The sequence below is a fragment of the Benincasa hispida genome, chromosome 6 (genome assembly GCF_027475165.1).
Source record: "Benincasa hispida cultivar pf3 chromosome 6, pf3_genome.v1.1, whole genome shotgun sequence".
Classification (NCBI taxonomy): domain Eukaryota; kingdom Viridiplantae; phylum Streptophyta; class Magnoliopsida; order Cucurbitales; family Cucurbitaceae; genus Benincasa; species Benincasa hispida.
The window spans coordinates 42,180,342-42,200,837 of NC_143483.1; the positions used below are offsets into that span (position 1 = coordinate 42,180,342).

A 20,496-nucleotide genomic window follows, 5' to 3' on the forward strand; every position below is an offset into this window, starting at 1 on the left:
AAGAGCCTTTTCACACAAGTTTTAAATTTTTTCATTCTCCTAGGTGATGATCGAACATATCTCACAGCATTACGAACACGCAATAGAATCATGCATATTTGGTCCATCATTCACAATAAGATTAATAATGTGGGCACAACACCTCATGTGTAATAGTTCTCCATCTAAAACAACTTATTTCCCATTTTAAGTCTTCTCTTAACATAAGAAATTGATAGGAAAAAAAAAGCTCTCAATCATCTTCCCAATAGTTTTCCCCTTATGATTAGCAACTTGACAAAAACTAAAAATCTTCTAATGCAAAACCCATTCAGAATCAATAAAATGTGTAGTGATGACCATGTAGTTCACATTTTGTAGTGAAGTCCTGTCGGTAGTAAGATAAACTCTTTGAGAGTTTTAAACTAGAAATGATTTCAACTTTTTTTTCTCCTCAAGAAAAAGATGATATAATCTCTAGCGATTGTGACTCTTGATGGAACATCAAACTTAGGACATGAAACACTACAAAAGTATCTAAAACCCTCTGTTTCAACAAATTTGAATGATAACTCATTCATAATTATCATCTTAGTGCTTGCTAGTCTACAGCTTGTTGGCTAAATATTGTCAGTCACAAAATTACCCTCTAATAACATATTGCCAAAAGTTTAAACATTGTCAAAAGTCTTTCAAATCTTGTCACAACACAATAATCTGTACTCCAAATGTCAATGTAAATTTTAACAGTTTTAACTTCCTTTTTCTAGAATTACCATTTTTTTTACCGAGCAAAGGAATATAAAGACACAAGATCTAAGAAAGCAGAAGATTGTTGGACAAAAAAAAAATGCATACTTTCATTGGAAGAAATAGAATCACAAATCCCAAATAAAACCCCCAAAATTAAATAGAGAAGTAAAAGTACTCAAAAGAGAGGAAAAGTACCCAAAAGATTACAGATTATAGAGAGGAAAAGGGGAAATTAAGTGATATTATGAAGTTAATTTTTTATTTCAAAAGTACCCAAAAGTGAAGAAGTAAATGAAAAGCAAAAACTCCACGGAAGCGTGACTCGTAAGGTGTGGACCGAATCGACAAGGGTTTACTGTTTAGGCGACAACTACGAGGGGAGGGAGGGACGAACGTAAGGGGATCGACGAGGGGATTAAGGGAAGGTCGGGACTGTGAGGGTTCGGAAGGCCGGTGACTGCGAGGGTTCGAACGACTCACGACTGGACGGATGAACGAGCACAGCGACTACGAGGGTTCGGACTAGACGAGCGAGCAGCAAGCGGGCGACTGACTGAGAGTTTTGAATTCTTTGTTTTTTTAAAATATATATGACAGCCGCTCAAGTTTTCTTTGTTTTTTTTTAATATATATATATATTCAGATCGGATTGGGTTGACCCAACCCAAATGTGAGCAACTTGAGACCCGACCCGGAATTTAAATTTTTAAAAAAATTTAACCCAACCCAATCCAAACCGTCTTACGGTTTGGGTTGGGTAATCCAAGTTGGTCGAATTATCGGATTTTTTGAACACCCCTAGTGAACAAGCCTTTATGATTTAATAAAGACTTGTTTGATAATGCAAGTTATATGAATACTATGAATACATAAACAAGTTAAGCAGTTAAAATGTCATCTTAAAAATAGTTTTTGGTGATTGAGAATGTCGATGTTTGAAGTTTGTAGTTTACAATTCTATATGGTCAATATAGTTTTTGTCATGAAGCGCAAATACTTCATGTGAGACAAAGAATCAATATCAGATACGTATCGGATACTGATTTTTTCAGATACGTATCTGACACGCAATTTGACGTATCTATTTCTATGCGTACTTTTTTTTTAACAAAAAAGACAAGTAACTCATCTAATATTTCCCAATCTAAAATTAGGCAACATATTTAAAATGCTCATTACTCGAGTCCAAAAGTAAAAGAAAAAAAAATAACGGACCAAATTCTAGACTAGAATCATCCAATCTCCATCTTCACTTTTAAGTCCCCACAAAATCCATCAAAATATAAATCATTTGGATATCTTCACCAATAAGCTTTTCGTTTATCTTCATATTTCTTCCTCTAATTTTCTTTTTCTTCTTTGTAATATAAGTCACTTTTCTATTGCATTTTATTAACTATTGTACTTCACATCTTAGATGTTGCTTTTTTTGTATTGTATTTTAGTGTTTATATTATATTTTGTGCTATTATTGTTAACTTGTATGCTAAATTTATCTACATCCTAGATTTTTTTAAAGAAAAAAGAAAATGTATCCTCAATATATCAGTATCCTCGTTTTTTAGAAATATATATATTAAAAATATTGCACCCTTAGACGTATCCGTATCTTAGTTTTTTAGAAATTGATGAATCATCGTATCCAATCGTATTTATATCGTGTAGTTGTATCCGTATCTATACTTCATAGGTTCTTGTCATATTTGTATCACAAAGGACTAGCTAAACTATATCATTAGGTTGTTTAGTGCCTTTGTTAGTGACTTCGAGTTGACAATACATTAGGTATATGTTTGATAGTAATTTTAATTTAAAATCACTTTTTTTCGGTTATAATCTATACCAGGTATAAAAGATTAGATATGGAGAAATTTTTTATGTCAAATTTGTCCTTCCATTGTAAAGTTTTCTATTGTTACCTTGGTGGTAATTTGGTCTATTCAATAACTCTCCTACCTATACTATTTCAAATTAATTAAAACCCATGATGATAGTGATTAATCTCATTGATGGTGTTGTTTAATTTAATGGACGGTAGTGGTTTAAATTAAATATCCATAATGGTAGTCTTGGAAAAATGTAACCTCTCATATTCTTTTATAAAAAATAAACAAATGATTAAATATAGTTAACTAATTCACTAATTAATAATTGATTATTAATAATAAATATATATGATAAAATAACAAAAAGTTTTAACTACAACATTTTTTTAATTATAATTCATAATTGAATTTTAAAAATTATAAAATTCAAAAGATTTTGTAACTCACATTCTATTACCTATATAATGAGCATTTTATTCCCCTTTTTCTTTACCAACACTTGAAGTTCTATAATTTTTTTTTCCTTAGGTTCTCTTTACTCTCAAAACTTATTCAATCTTTTAAAACATCTCAAGATGTCAGCAGTATATATTAAAAAATTCAAGAAGTTATACATGTCTTTTGGTGGTATATTAAAATTACAGGGGATGTATCATGCATGCGTGAATCTATATCTCGGATTCAAATTTTGTGGCATTGCAACTCCACTTTTGATGAAGTTGAATATAATTTAATTTCTCTATAAATATTTATAAGTTTATCATATCTAAGATTTTTTTCTTTTCTTTTTTGAGAAAAAGGATCGTTGATTTTTTTTTTTCTTTTGTTCCTTTATAATTTGTATATTTCTTAATGTAAATTTTTTGAAAAGAAAAGATTATTCACCTCTTACAGATTTATGTTTCTTTCGTTGAGGGGGAAAAAAAAAAACAAGTGTAATTTGATGCCTCACAAAGTTTTTAATTAATTAACTAATTAAAATTTGATCCTCAAGTATAAATAATGGATCTAAAGAGCTGGGATGTAAAGAGACTTCTCTTTAATTAAAGTGAATTAAGGGGAGAATATTATTAGATTACTTTACCACCTCAAGAAGTTAAATTTATAACATTGTCTTTTAGTTTAATGAAAAACCTAAATTATCCTTATTAATTTTTTAAAAAAATAATAATTAGAAGAAAAAACCCTCACATTGTGTTGTTACAATTTTATTAAAGAAAAAGTTACCTACTTTTCTAGAATTGTTTCAATATTTATTAGTATTTAATTCAAATTCAAACTCAAATTAGAATTTACATTATATTAATTATGTACTATCTTTTCGCATTCTCACATCTATACCTAATATATACATATTTTAAAGATGAAATGTTAGAAAACTAGAAAAAAAAAATCTCTTTATTTCTATAATTAATTTCTAGAACTTATGAATTTATCTTTAAGTATATTTACTGATGAGATTTTAAAGGTTTTATTTCTCTTCTACTTTCTGTGTTGCAATGTTAATATTTTGTAATTTTAAAAAATAATTGAAGTATGCAAATAGGTTGGAGTGCTTGAAAATGATATAATGTCAATTGAAGTTAAGTCAAAAAAATGTTTCGAGTTAAGTATATATATAAATAATCTCTCTGATGTATTTATTTTTTAAATAATAATAGTAATTAATATAAAATAATGATTGTTATTATTACTATTATTATGAAATTGAATGAATTCTACTATTTTTAAATTTAATTTGTGGTAAAGATTGTCAAATTAGTTCTAAAACTTTTGATTTTATAATCAACCATTTTTCAAAACTAGAAAAAGGAGTTACATTGAAAATAATATTTTCAATTTACTCAAAAGTGAAAATATAAAATGCAAACAATTTGTAAGAGAGCGCTTTATCAATTCGGAGTGAATCACTAAATCTAAGATTTATAACTTTACTTATGACTTCTAAAAAAATAAAAATAAAAAACTTTACCTATAATTATATTTAATAATAATGGATTTAAAAGTTACTAAATTTTATTAGTTAGTTTTTAAAAATAAAGGTCTAAAGTACGTTGGCACCAATAATTTAAATGACATGCATAAAAATAAGAAAGGAGAAGGATGTTTTAATAATTTTTAACTTTTTACAACCGTATAAATAACTATTTTTCCAAAATAAAACTAACCAGCATTGGATTCTTACTCAAATTCTTTTATAAAAATTTATTCCTAATAAACGGTAAAATAAAATGAAAATTTTATCAATATGATAATATAATTGAAAATATCATGTGCATTTGCACGTGTTAAAAAACTAGTCACTATAAATACGTTTTTAAGCATTCAAAATTATTTAAATGCAATTTTTAATTGAAGGATTAGAGAATATATTTCATAGTGATTTTGAAAATAACAAAAATGATTTTAATCATTTTAGATCCACTCTAATATGCCCTATGTATAGTGGAAAAGTAGATAAAAAAAAGTTGAAAGATTAGAAGAAATATGAAGTTAGTAAAGTCTTATTGTAATGACTTTCTAAGTACTTAAAGTATTTTTTTTACATAAAACTTTTTTTTAAGCATTTGAAAAGTCATTTCAAACTAAATTTCTTTAATTATGTTAAATTATATTTTAGTTAAACACTTAAAAAGTCATTCTAAATCGATAAAAGGAAGGTTAAATTGCAAATTTGATTTCTGTGGAAGGTGAAAGTTAGAATTTAGTTCTTATAGTTTTAAAAATTGAAATTCAGTCCTTAATATAGTCTTAAAAAATGTCAAAAATAGTAATTATGATTTGATAGCATCTCTGATTTTACCCAATCATCATGCACATCATTCGCTGATAATTCTCTCTAAACCTAATATACATTCGTTTATGTGTTATATTAGAAGGGTGAGCTATAAATAAATCTTCTAATTCTAAAGACATTTATGCAATCTGTATTTAGAATATTTCTCTCTAATAATAAACTACTCTTTACTTCTAGACATAATTAACATGTTATTAGTGAATTTGTGAATTCATGTATTGATTTATTTACTATTTACGTTTTTCTTATTTTTTTTTCCTTTCAAAATCATCAATTTCATAACAATAATAAAAGAAAAAGAAAAAGAAAAAAGAAAGAGGACAAAGAAGAGAGGACGAAGAAGATGATGAATGCACAAGTTAAAAACTAGGTTTAAATACTATTTTGGTTCCTAAACTTTAAGGTTTGTCCTATTTTAGTACCTAAACTTTCAAAATGTCTATTTTAGTCTCCAAATTTTTTAAAAAAATGCTCATATTAGTCCTTACTATTTATATTCTATTAAAAACTTAACGGGATGATTATTTGACATTTTTTCTTAGATATTAGACATCCATATCAAATAAACAAGTTGGGTATTTGATTGAATATGCAAAAATACGAAAACCCATCACTAGAAAGTCTTATGGCTTCAATTAGATGAGAAGGAAGCTATAAAAAAAATGGCAAAAAGAACTTTAAAAAATTTGCCGCTTGAACAAAATGGCTGAAATAGCTTGCGAGATGCACAATTTTCTGTCATTAATGGTAAATTACAAGCTACAAATCTAAAAATTATTTTTACCACTTCGTTTTCTTTTTTGGGTTTAGTTTCTCTGCTCTTTTCTAACTTTTTTTCAATTCACGCTTAAAGAGGAAGCGAAAGCCGACAAAAAATATTGTAGTCATGAGATTGAGAACAAACGTTATCTCAAATGTAAATCAGAGAAGAAAGATAGATATAACACATTGCAGAGAGAATCAAGAGAGTGAAAAAGTAGTGGTAGAAATCAATAGAAATTGAATTTAAATATATATATACACAAACAAAGACCTAAACATGAAATTAAGATAGCGTTATGAGAAATGATTAATGAGAGAGAGTGGAAGAGACTGGTTCAACTAAGGAAACGGCAGATTGTAGAAGAAGGGAGAAGACAAAGATGATGAAGACACGACGAAAAATTTAACTTTATAAAAGAAAATCAAACAAAGACTATTAGAGAGAATAAGGAACAACACACGCTAATCTATACTAAACTTTATCATCTTAAGGAAAGATGCCAAATCATCATTATGTTAAGTTTTTAATAGAATATTAATATTAATAACGGGGATTAAATTAGGCATTTTTCTAAAGTTTGAGGACTAAAACAGTCATTTTGAAAGATTATGGACTAAAATAGAACAAACCTTAAAGTTTAGGGATCAAAATAGCACTTAAACCTAAAAACTAAAATAGAAATTTGAGAAGTTGTTTAGGAAAGAAGAATAAAGGAAGAATTGAGGGGTGTTTGACACGCAGGTTTGGAATGCTAAGCTTGGAAATGTTAAGCATGGAGTTAGGATGAGAGGTTTGCAGAGTCTGGATTTAAGAAAAATATATTCTTGAGGGTAGGTTTTAGAAGTTTGGGTTTAAGAAACTTGTGCGACCTAGGAAGCCTGAGAGTGAAGTGCATATTTATAAAGCTTGAATTTGTGAAATATTTTCTTATATTTAATAAGTGGTTGAACTTTATATTAGTTTAAAATTTTCATCTAGTTATTTTAATATAGTTAATTTTAAATTAATCTAAAAAAGAAAAATTCTTATAAATAGAAAATTCCAAAAAATATTTATACTTTATAACAAAAAGTTTAAAAAGTATTTGTATTTTAGAACTTTTTGCTATAAAGTGGAAATATTTTTAAACATATTTTTATATTTAAAAGGACTCCTTTAAAAAATTTAGAAGAATATATATATTTTTTAATTTTGAAATAGAGATTTGGTTAAAATTATAATTTTATTTAATTTATTGTTTTAATAATTTGATATTTTGATTTTAATAGGTTTTGAAATAAAATGTTATTTAGAATTTTGTTACTTTATCTAATTTAAATTAGGTTTTTCTACGATATAGCTTAAATAAATATACTTAGTTACATGATTCCAGTCTAATGGGTTATTAATTTACACAACAAGCTAGTCCAATTTACTTTCTAGCCATCCTTACTATTCAATAATAATAATAATAAATACGAAAAGAAACATATATGAGATGTTTCTTGGAGTGATAATGAAATCACCTAAAATAAAGAAAACATATAAACAAAGAAAGAAAGAGAAAGAATTAAAAAAAGGTAATCCAATAAATAATAATTAAAAAACTCTAAATAAAAGAAAGAGAAGTTGTATTTTAAAAAAATATTATTGTAATTAAACTAAGGGTCTATTTGGAATGGCTTATAAATTTTTTTTTTTCAAAAATTCATTTTTATTTGAACATTTTATTAAAAAAAAAACTCATTGAAATTTAACAACTTTTTTTTAAAAAATATTTTTATATACAAATTTGTTTAGTTTATTATGTATTAAAAATGTTTTTATTAATGTTTTTTAAAGTTGTCTAGTGGCTGCCAAAATTTGACCAAAATCAGTGGTTGGAAGTTTGCCGGCAGGATCACTCAGAAGTGGCTGGTGGCATTCGTCAGAGATGGCGATCGGAGGTGGTCAATAACAGTCGTCGGAGGTGATGGTTGAAGTTGGCTAACAGCGGCCGAAATTTGGCCAAAGTCAGTGACCAAAAGTTTGTCGACAGAGTCGCCGGAAGTTGAGACCAAAGGTGGTCGGTAGCAATCGCCGAAAGTTGAGACCAGAGGTGATTGGTAGCAATCGTCAGAGGTGGTGATCGAAGTTGATCGATGATGGTCATCAAATGTAGTATCCGAAAATTGATGGACAAAAATATAATCCTTGGATATGTGTTTATTCAAAACTTAAAGAAAAGGTTACTCAACCCTTGAGACAAACCTTGACATGTTTATGTAAATAGGAAGTTGATGTGTGATTGTCAGCCATGCTTTGTCTCATGTCTTTTTTTAACCCAAATTCGAGGAGGTGGGTCGCTGTCTCCTCCACTTTAAGGCTTAACAGATTCCAAACGTCCTAAAAGAAAATTATTAAAATTGATCTTTACCACAAACAACAGTATATGGGTTTCAAGAAAAAAACAATCCATTTCAATGGCCTAAAATTATGTCGGAGTAAATTTAATTTAATGATAATTGAAGATTCGATCTCTTACCGTAATTTATTGAAAAAGAAATAGAGAGTTAAAAAGATAAAATGGTGCAACAAGTTTGATATTAAGCCAAATTTATTTTCAAACATAACAAAATTCATCTTTAAGGTTGAAAAATAACTCTACAAATTTAGTAACTTTGAAGTCTCTATCTATTTGGCTTAACTTTTAAAAAGTATTAATACTTTTATAAATTTTTGAAAAAATTACAAAAATCACCCCTAAATTATAGGGTTGGTCACAATTACACCCATAGACTTTCAATTTGATTGATTACCCCTTCTAGTTTTCTAATGATTGCAATTGATAAAAGCCTGAATCACTCTCTCTTAAAAATCGAAGGATGACAGTGGCATGGTAGGAAAAGATTAGCGAGTACTGAGGAGATAGAATAGGTTATGGGGAATTTAGAGAGAGGGGTAAACGACAAAGAATGAAGATGGAGGAGAGAGAACAAGAGAGAGAGGAAGAAACTACACATATCCATAAATAAAAATTAATTGAATAAAAGGGGTTAATTGCAACCATTATAAAACTACAAGGGGTAATTGATCCAATTGGAAGTTCATGAGTGTGATTCTAACCAACTCCATAGTTCATGTGTGATTTTTGTAATTTTTCCTAAATTTTTAATTAGATGTCACACATTTGAAATTTTCAGTTATGTGTCACATATTGGAAATTTTCAAAAACATAAATCTTATGTCTAATGAAATCTTAAATTTTAAAATTTGTGGGTAATAAATCTATAATTTTTTTTTTAAAAAAATGGAAAGTTGAAACTAAATTTATAATTTAAGTTTAATGATCAATAACAATTGTTGTTGTTATCATTATTATTATTTGGAGAAAGTACTAGACTAATATTAACTACATACTACAATTATCTAAGCATTTGGTATGATTAAAAAAAAAAAAAGGGTTATTGTCAGAAAAATGTCTATTAATTTGACTATAGAGAGAGAGAGGGAGAGATTGGTTATGAGTGTGAGAGAGAGGAAGGGAAGGGGATGGGTTGGTTTTTATTTGTTTCAATTTATTATAGTTCTTTATTTATTTTTTACATATTTTTTTCTTTATATTTATTGTTGCTTTTTTAAATTAGTTATTCTTATTTTTCTTTTGACATTTTTTAATTAAGGTATTCATTAAAATCGATCAAACTAAATTGTCTATTTGGTCTCGTTTAAAATTAAAAAAATATAATTTTTATGTTTGATTTGGTTTTGAATTTAAAACTGAATGAACTAAATTATTTATATTAGTTAAAAAAATCAAACTAAACAAAGCAAACAAATGGTTTGGTTCGATATATAATTAAAATTGATTTTTATCTTTTTTTTAAAAAAAAAAAAAATTAAAGAGAGAGAGTTGGATTTTGGCATTTGGAAGAAAGAGATCAGGAAAATGTATGAGGGTATTTGACTCACGAACATGAGTTGAACTGAGTTGAAATAATAATACCAACTCAATGTTTAGTCAAACAATTTTAAATATTGGTGGAGTCGAGTTGGTATATTTTACCAACTTACCCAAACTCTTCATTCTTTCAATGTTTTCAATGGCTCTATCCGTCAACCATTTGTTGGCGACTATTGCTATCACACTTTGGGAATTAAGTCCAGACTCCGACAACCACCTCTAATAATAACTCTGGCAACCAACTCCAGGCTCCGACAACCTTCACATGACTAACTCTAACAACCAATTTCGGGCTCCGACAACTACCTTCGATGACAACTTCAATGACCCAACTCTGATGACCACTTTCGCGTGACCAACTCTAATGACTAATTTCATGTTGTGGCAACCACCTTCGACCACAAACTCCAATAATCAACTCCGACAACCACCTCTGACGAAAATCACATTTGATGATCAACTTCGATGACCACCTTTGAGCGAGCAACTTTGATGACCAACTCGGGGTTTCGACAACCACCTTCAATAACAGAATTTCGGCAAGCAACTCTAATATCACCTTCATGTGACCAACTTTAGGCTCCAACAACCACATCGACTAAAAACTCTGATGAAAATCACTTTCGATAATCAACTTCAATGACTACCTTTGAGCGAGTAACTTCGATGACCAACTCAAGGCTTCGATAACTACCTCCAACGACAGATTCCGACCACCAACTCTAATACGACTAACTTCAGGCTCCTACAACCACCTCCGACTACAAACTCTAGCAAAAATCATCTTCGATAATCAATTTCGACAACCACTTTTGACTATTATAAGGTCGATGACTGTTAAAGTATGTTGTAGGGTTATTGATTATATAAATAATGATATTTTTTCTACATTAACTGCAATATTTATACGTAAAAATTTGTAAATATATTTTTATTTTATTAAACTCACATATCAAATGAGTGTTAAAAATATTTAGCAGTATGAATGTAGTTGAAAGTAGGTAGAATATAACAAAAAAAAACCATAAAGTGAAGATTTTTTTCAAATACTTTATCTTCTAACCAAAATTAGTGAAAATAGATATTTATTATTTGATAATCCTCCAAATTTGGAGAAATTGAAAATAAAATTGTCGAAGAAATGTGTGGCAGCTAAGATGACGAGAGATTCAATTAAAAAAAAATAATTTATAATAGGGTAAAAATATAGAGCAACAAGAAGAAGATGATAATGAAATCCTTTAAGAAAAACTAGGAATAAAAAGTTTTGATTTATCTTTGGTTTCCCATTTTATTTAACTATATTTTTAGAAGAAATGTAATGGATTAATAGTTGTTAATTATAAAAAAAAAAAAAAAAAAGAACGAAAAAAAAGTCTTAATAATAAAAGAAAAAATTTGTAATTTATATTTTGTTCAAATAAATATTAGTAGAATTATTGAGTAAAAAAGTTTAAAAACAAAAACAGTAATTTATTTAGAATTAAAAAATTGTTCTAGATATCCCGGACATATGAATTCAATTATATATCTTAAACACAAATATATAAACTCTACCTATAAGACATCAAATCTCAATTTGGTGTCCTAAACAATTCCTATATTATTTCTGGGTGTAGATAGGGAGAGAGAGAAAATTTTGCAAACAAGAGGAGAAGGATAATGGGGTATTGCAAATTTTGCAAGAAATGTCCATTAAATTCCTTCCCTAGAGAGAGAAAGAAAGAGAGAGAGGGAGAATCTTTTTGGATTTGATTGATTTAATAGAAAAAAGAAAAAGCCTTAAAAGCAAAGCAATAGCAAACCACTATCCAAAAACATCATCTGCAAAACCCCATTAAAACAGTTTAACAACACACAAACACAAATTCCTTCCCTTTTTCTCTTTCTTCTCTCTGAAAAAGAAAAAAGAAAAAAAAAAAATCACTCCCACAATTCACTGAATATTTTGTTCTCAAGATTTTTCACCATCCACCCATCAATGGAATCCCCTTTCTATATCTCATCCATGGCCCAGTTGGACCAAACCAAAATTTCCCCCCAACAAATTCCTAATTCAATCAGAGAAAAAATGGCTAAATTTCTCCTCTCTCTCTCAACTTCCCACGATCGCCCTATCATTTGGCCTTTCTTTGCCTTCTTTCTTAGTTGTCTTCTAGGTTAAGATTTAACCAAAAACCCTCTATTCTTTTCTCCGCCATTGTTTTTCCTTCTTTCTCCGCATTCTCTTTTCTGGGTCTTCTCTTTTTTCTGCCATCGTTTCGATTTTCTCTTTGAATCGGATGAAGAAAGCTCGAAAAGGGTTGGCTGTGGATTCAGAGGCGTGTGCTCTGTTCGAGACCTCGATGATTGGGGTCAAGCATCAAAGTCTCTTGCAGGATTATGAGGAGCTGCGTAATGTAATTTGTTCTTTTATCGATATGTTTGATCTTTACGGCTTCTTGTTCTTCGATTATTGTTGTTTGTTTTTTGAGGTTGGTTATTTGTTGATCGTGCTGAGTTTTAAGATTGTACTTTCTTGTTCTTGGGTCTAGAAAAAATGAACATCTCAACGTGAGAGGGCATTGAGTTGAGACTGTATTTTCTTGCTGGGAAAATTTTATACTTAATGAAATATTGCTTTTGATGTTTGTGATTTTCTGGTGTCTTTAAATGCTAAAAGAAAATTTGGCTTAGATAAATGGGGTTTGATCACTTTGGCCGTTTACCATAGCTCAACTGGTATATGTACGTGGCTTTTACTAAGAGATCATAGGTTCGAAACCTCCAACCCCGCGTGTTTTGTTTTGTGTTTAGTGTATAAGGGTCTGTTTGGATTGACACTGCTTCAAAAAACGTTTCTAAGTGTAAAAAAATGTTTTAAAACATTAAATTAAAATATGCATGATGTTCAATTAAATGAGATAATTTGTCTTTTGTCTTTTGTATTTTGTACATGTTTTAAGTTCATATGACTTTATGATCACGTTTCCAAGTCATGGTGCCAGGTTACATGGGATGATAACCATGTAATCGGTTTCTGTGATAGGATTAGTTGTTTGTCTCAACATTGAGGAAGATTAATCAAGGTGCGAATAAGCATTTGCTTTTAGTATTTGTTTAAGATCAATATACTTGAATTTAGACACTTAACATAGCTCAACTTAGTCCATAATATTGGCATAAACATGATTTGATCACTCACGAATATCGAAAATACGTGGGGGGGGGGGGGGGAGGTGCCTCTTCATTCAGTCATGTTTGTTTTAAGGTTTCAAGTGTTTTCACCTTATGGTTGATGGATGGAATTCCTGCTCAGTTCTACTTCTGATGTACACCAGTTGAACCATTTTCATTTCAGGAAACAGAAGCCATGAAGGAGAAACTGCTGATTGCGAAGCGGAAAAAATTGACCCTTTTAGCTGAAGTTCGGTATGGTCTAGCATGCTTCTTCTCCTTCCCCTCTATTTGTAAGTTTCTATCAGGAATTTGTTGATGTTGTTAACTGAGTCATGTTCATTTCTCAATTCCTTTAGATTCTTGAGGCATAGATATGAATTATTGAAGAACCGGCCTGCAAACACCCAACCAAAGGTTGCTTTCGAGCTGCCATGGGACCTTGAAATTGGACCTCCCATCACGAAGAAAATAAAGAGTTCTCGAAAAGGAGAAGCTTCTTTGAAACCTCTTGCTCGGGCTCATGACTTAAACCAAAGGGGAGGAATCTACAATGGGATGGAAGCCCCTTCTCGAAAATCTCAGTCGTTTTTCAATATAAACCAGAAGTCAAGGATGTGCAGCAAGAAAGAAGTCACTATACCCCATTCTGTTCCTATTTTTGATCAGAAAGAGAGAGTATATAGAGTACATGAACCTACTACCAGCAGGAACATGACCCCGGTTTTCGACCTTAACCAGATCTCGGTACCTACCATGACTCTGATTCTCGCTTCTTATGGATAAAAACTTTAGACTTTTCCAATCACAACAACTATTAGTTCTTTAATGTCTGTTTCTTGCTTTAGAGGGAGGAAGAAGAACTGCAAGCTGGTTTCGAACCATTGAGAATGGAAGATGAGTCGAAGAATATGTTTTCAAGAAGCGAGCACGATGCAAAGAACAGTGACTTGGTGTTATCATCAATGTGTAGGAATGATGGCAATGGATCAAACGGAGCGGGAAAAAGGAAGATCTCATGGCAAGATCAAGTGGCCTTGAGAGCATGAAGTTTTCTCTTATTGAAAGAACCATTCAAAATCTTCATTTGCATAGGTGGGAAAACTGAGATTCCTTGAAATTCCATTATTTTTATTATTATTGTTATTATTATTTTATAGTTCACACGAGAAAATCGTGCCCCTCCAACATTCGGCCATTGAAAATTTGAAGGATAGTAATTTAGTATGGAATGACTTTCTAAGTGCTTAAAGAAGAGTTTTTAAGCACTTAGAAAGTTATTACAAATAGACTTGGTCAACCGGAAGGATATCTAATATTTTAGACTCGTAAGTAGGGGGCAACCATCGTGATTGAAACTTATGAAGAATGTCTGAAATTACGATATTCTCCGAGTGATAGAAATAAAATTGTGCATCATATTTGTTTGGAAGCAAAATATCAATTTTTATCATCAATATTATGACAAATTTGGAACCAAAAAGTGTCATTTATCTTTTTTTATAAGTGGTCATCAAATTTGAAATAAATTTAGTGAATGTAGACACCAATATTGGAAGCAATTTATGTGTTTGCCTTTATGATTAATCAAAATTTGTGTACCATATTTGTTTTAAAGCAAAATATCAATATTTTGTAACAATTAATGTTAATATGTTTCTTTAAGTGATGAGGAAAGGTAGGTTTACATCTTTATTTTGTGAATAAAGACGCTATTATTTAAGAAACAATCTAAAATAAAGGGCTAGGATAGGTTGTTTTGAGAAGCCTAAATATAACAATAATTTCTAAGTGAAAACTAATAGGCATTCCTAATCACATGAAAATTCACATATTCATACACACATATATAAGAAAAATACTTAGGTATCTACTCATCTTTTATCAACTTAACTAATCGCTCAATCAAAATTTATCACATGATAAATATTTTTTTAAAAAAAATGAATTTTTATTGTTTAAGTAGGTAAAAATTGAGGGTCTCATTAGGATATGTATAGCTTAAGTTGCACTTAATTATTGGTAAACATACATACAACCAAAATTTTATAAATATAAAACAAAGAGGCAAAAAAAAATATATACTTTTAACCATTTAAGAAAGATTTGTATACAAAATCATCATGAATCTTTTTCATAATTTTCAAGTTTGAGAACTTGCGAGTAATTTTTAATGCTTTAGTCGATAGTATATGACATAGTTGAATTATATTCATGTCTAGTCATTATCTTCGGTTTATTTCTTAGTCGTAGTGAGGCAGTTCCCATTATTAAAAATATATATATTCTTAAAATTTGTTAATTTTTATTATAAAATCGACGTGTCATTAAAGCTTTGGCAAAATCCAACTTGTTCATAAAATAATATAAATATCATTTCTCCAAGTGAAGTATCTGAGTGACATGTCCTTACGCACGTGTCCATGTTAAATAGTAATTTAATAACATATCAATTTAATAGATTCTAACAGATTTTTTTTTTCTTTATAAAGGAACTTAATTAATAATTTTCAATACATTAGAAACACGATTTTGATGGTAAAAAATTAAAAATTAAATTAAAACGATTATCAAACAAATCTGTTTTTAAAAAAATGAAAATGAAAATAGAAAACATAAGATGGAATATAAACAAGCTTTTAAAAGATTACTTAATTTAGGTTTAATTAAGAATACGTTTTGATTGACTTTTTGAATTTTATAAAAAGCATTTTTAGGATAAAAGTCATTAGATTTAAAAAGTCACAAGCATTATTTATGTTGTAGTAAAAAAAGTGAAACATTCTTGGATATTGAAACATACAAAATAGATTTAATTGGGTAGATTAAATTCGTTATATTGGATTGAAACCATCGAATTAAGATGATATTTTATTTACAAATTTAACATACATGAAAGTTAAATTTGTAATTTCGTTAATTTGAATGAGTTATGTTTGATTTTAGTAAAATAATAACTTAATTGAATTAAATTTGACAAATGTTTCAATTTTTGAATTTATTTGGTTTTATTTTGTATTTTGGAGAGTTACGAAATTGCTAGCACATAAATAATAACTCGTTTTTTCATTTTAGTATCTCATTCTAAATTGAAGAGTTCTTTTATTTTATTATTATTATTTTACCTTGAACTGAGTTTAAAGCAAGTATCTAATAGTTTTACTAGATCCGAGTAGTTCGAGGTTTCAATTTTAATAGAATTAGTTGTTGTAGTTTACTTGCAGTCCCTGAGAGCAAACAATTGTCTTCAGGATGGTGTTTGTCAGAATCATATCTTGACTAGCTTTTGATTCTCCACAAACTTGAATTTTTTATAAGTTTTTTGTTACTTCAGTTTATAAGCCTTGTTATATCATTTGACTTACTTTCAAATTTAAATAATATTATTGTATATAATGTGTGTATTGTATCCAAGTGAAGTATAATCAATTTATTAGTATATTCAATTCTTACCTATCCTAAGTTTGAGATTGAAGTGGAGAGTTTAAAAGCTTGCATTAGAAAATTGTATGCAATGAACATAATATAGCCTACTTTTCGAGCCATTTAGGGCCCATTTTGATAATGTTCTCGTTTTCTATTTTCTGTTTCTCGTTACTTATATAACATCCTGAATTTTTCAAATAATTTTCATTGAATTATCTTGAAATATTTGGGCGTTATTTTGATAAATTGGGGCTAAAAGTTCAATTTGGGAGGCAAGATAATTAATTTAAAAGATATTTGTAAATAATTGAAATTTTAATTCAATTTAAAGAAAATTTTGATTAATTTACTTGGGGAAAGTGTGATTTTAAATTCATTAAATATTTGGAATAGTGTAATTTATATAGACTATTGGATTGTATATTCCATTTAATTTTGGTTTGGAGCCAAAATTAAGTTAATTAGAGAAGTTAATTGGTTTGAGTTTATTTTGAGAAGAGATTTGGAATTTTTGAATTATTTTGGATAAAGATTTGAATTTTTTTAAAAAAGGGAGAGATTTGGAAAAGATTTGATAAGAGTTTCTAATTCAATTAGAATATGGATTCCTAAATTAATTAGATTATGAATTTTCTAATTAATTAAAATATGAATTTCCTAATCAGAGAAAATGTCTCATTCAAAAAGAAATCTTATCTATCTAGTATCTACTATTTCAAGTTATGGAATCCCAAATAATCTAGGATTAGGATTATTTTCCCTCTACTTCATTCAAAAGGGAGGTCAGTTATAGAGAAATTTTTTTGTTACTTTCATATTTTTTTTAGCTCTTCACTGTTTACGTTTGCCGGTCACTGTCGCTTGTTGGATTTTATTTGGTGTGGATTAGTTATTAAAGTTGAAAATTGGATTTTAAATCCTAAATTATGGTTTAGGTGTAGATTTAAATCTTTGAATGAAGTTTAAAATAAATTTGGAGCAAACAAAACGTTTGGAACGTTAATTCAAGTTTCAGTTGGAGATTGATTTTTTGGATTAATTTTGGAATTTCAATCCGAGGTAAGTGACTTTCTAGTGATTCGCCTTCGAACCAGTCGTCCCTACTATTTGGACGATTTAAGACTATTTGGACGGTTTCTTGAGACTGTTAAGATTGATTTGACTGATTATTCTAGATTGTCTGGATTGATAATTTATGACTGAGTGAACTGCATAATTTAATGACATTGACTAATTGGACTGTACTATTTTGATCACGATGAATGTACTGTTGGCTGAGGGTATACTGAAAAATTTTACCCCTAAAATCAACGACTGTAAAATATAACACAAAGTTATATGAAAACCGATGCATGCTAAGTTATATTTTTGTTAGTTTTAATTATCTAGGTAGGTATACACATATGATTGTATATTTGCACATTTATGATTGACCATGGACATGCTAAGTTATAGAGTTTTTGTTAGTTTTAATTATCTAGGTAGATGGGTGTATACTGGTACCTAAATAAACTAGCTAACAGGTAACCTAGAGGGCCCAGTAGCTGGTCATTTACTGGGTATTGTTATACTCATCATGTCCTCTTTCATGTTTTCTTTTAGGCAATGACAGGAATGGACTGATAAAGGATAAATGAGATCCATGATAGAGCCATATGGGACATTAGAAAACGCTTTTGCACATTTTTTTTACATGATTTTTGTAACACCCCGCACATTTTTTTTTAGTAATAATGTAATTTCAGTAACTTTATTATTTGGAATTTCAGTAATTGTTATTAGTTGGAGGGAATTTTTGGGATTTTGGACTTCAAGTGTAAGTGCGGGAATTTAATAAATTTAATAGTATAAAATGAAAGGAATAATGAAAGAAATAATGAAAGGAATAAAATATAATTATACTTATTTCCCTTTTTGTTATTATTATTATTTTATATAAAAATCAAGTCCCTTCCTTCCTCACGCATCCGGCGCCCCCCCCCCCCCCTCAATTTCTTCTTCCTTCACCAAGCCCTACCTCCCGCCGCCGACCTCGACCAGCAGCCGATCTCCTCAGCCCGTCGTCCAGACGCCGCCGATCTGACCCTAGCCGCTTGCCGCCGAGGTTTTGCCCAGCCGATGCCCACCGTTCGACGAGGCCCAAAGGCGTTCAAAGCCCCCTCTCAGCGCGCTACGTTCTGCCGCTCGCCGTTCGCTGCTGACTGTCAAGCCGTTTGTCCCGTCATCCAGCCCAATCCGTCCAGCCTAGGTTCGCTTCACCTCACTGTCAAATCCGCGTCATCACGCCGGATTTGCTGCCTAGCCGTCGGATTTCTTCTGTCGCCGCCACCGTTGCTTATGCCAGAATATCGAAGTCCTTGGGTAAGATAAAAGTTTTTAGAATTTTCTTTGGGGATTTTAGAATACTCGATTGGTTTTGGCTAAAATTGTGAATGGCCATCATGTTTGGGCCATAGATTTGAGCGTTGGAAGAGTTTCAAGGTCGAAAGCGGATCGTGCGGCGTTGCAAAAGTTTTTTCGGGTTGGTCAATCAAACATTTGGTTGTGGATTTGATCTTGGACCAAGCCACAACTTTGCTAAGTTAAATTGGGGTTCATTGGATTAAATGTGTTATGTTTTAGTTTTGGCTCCAAAGATTGAATTCTAGTGTTTGTGTTTTGTGCTAGGGGAATTAATTCGAGAGTTACTTTGTTGGAGATTAATTGCTTGGGTTAATTTTGCATTTAACTTTGATGTAAAAAATCTTACTACTGGAACTGCTCACGGGCTAGGCATTAGATGTATGCTAGCATGATAAATGTATGACTGACAGTATAATATGATCAAAGTATGTTCTGGTACGAAATCTGAATTATTTATTTATGCACATAGACACTTGAATGCTAGTATGAGATGGTATGTGCTTCCATATGGTTGTATTTGATCTGATGATGTTAAGGTATACATGTATGTTGTAGAACCATGATGTTGAGGTATATGTGTATGTTGTAGAGCCATGATGTTGAGGTTATATGTATGTCATAGATTCGTACAGTGATGATTATGATGTTGAGACTGTGCAAATGTCTTTACTGATTAATTAGATGCCCATTAGATTTTGTGTTTCCTTTGGGATTCACCAGTTTGTGTTTCCTTTGGGATTCACCAGTTTGTGTTTCCTTTGGGATTCACCAGTTTGTGTTTCCTTCGGGATTCACCAGTTTGTGTCTCCTTCGGAATTCACTAGAGGTAGTGGGCATACTTAACTACAGTAGGATAAAACTCAGTCTCCTTCTTGTTTCATGTGTATATGTGTCCCATGAGAACTACAGCAGTGTATATGTGTCCCATGAGAACTACAGCAGTGTATATGTTTCACCAGAGGTGGGTATCTAGAAGACATAGATACCCAGTCTGACCCTAGTAGTGGGGTTACTTACTGAGTATTTTATACTCATTCTTTCTCATGTTGTTGTTTCAGGTAAAGGTGGAGATGCACCGGCGATGGACAAGTGGAATTCGTGATCGAGCCACTGGGACTAGTTTTTACGCTTCCGCATGGAAGCACCATCCGTATTGAATTTTAGTTTTGATGTTTAAAACTTACTTTTAAGAATCGTTTTTCAGACTTATTATTATCCTCTATGATTTCTAGGTACCCTACTATTGTTTTAATATTTGAATTTAATGAAAGTTTTTTGAACTTACCTTATTTAATTAGCATTTATTTCGCCATAATCGAGTGTCGTTTTGAGTCCCATGCATGCATGTATTTAGTAACGACCTAACTTAAGTCCTAGGGAGTCGGGTTGTTACAGTTGGTATCAGAGCCCATGTTTTGGGTTCTGTAGATTGACTTACTACGTAAGTCTAGATAGTCCCTGTGACCCAGTA

General features: G+C 30.2%; 1 protein-coding gene and 1 long non-coding RNA gene across 2 annotated transcripts; both read left to right on the top strand.

Moving 5' to 3' along the window:
- Positions 1-11,630: 11,630 nt before the first annotated feature.
- Positions 11,631-14,370, top strand: LOC120079432 (uncharacterized). Its single transcript, XM_039033606.2, has 4 exons — positions 11,631-12,439; positions 13,381-13,451; positions 13,556-13,943; positions 14,045-14,370. The coding sequence occupies exons 1-4, from the start codon at positions 12,323-12,325 to the stop codon at positions 14,243-14,245; spliced, it is 777 nt and encodes a 258-aa protein (XP_038889534.1). The 5' UTR covers positions 11,631-12,322; the 3' UTR covers positions 14,246-14,370.
- Positions 14,371-18,541: 4,171 nt separating this feature from the next.
- Positions 18,542-20,314, top strand: LOC150035667 (uncharacterized). Its single transcript, XR_016530362.1, has 2 exons — positions 18,542-18,983; positions 20,084-20,314. It is a non-coding gene; the product is annotated as an uncharacterized LOC150035667 (long non-coding RNA).
- The last annotated feature ends 182 nt before the right edge of the window (positions 20,315-20,496 follow it).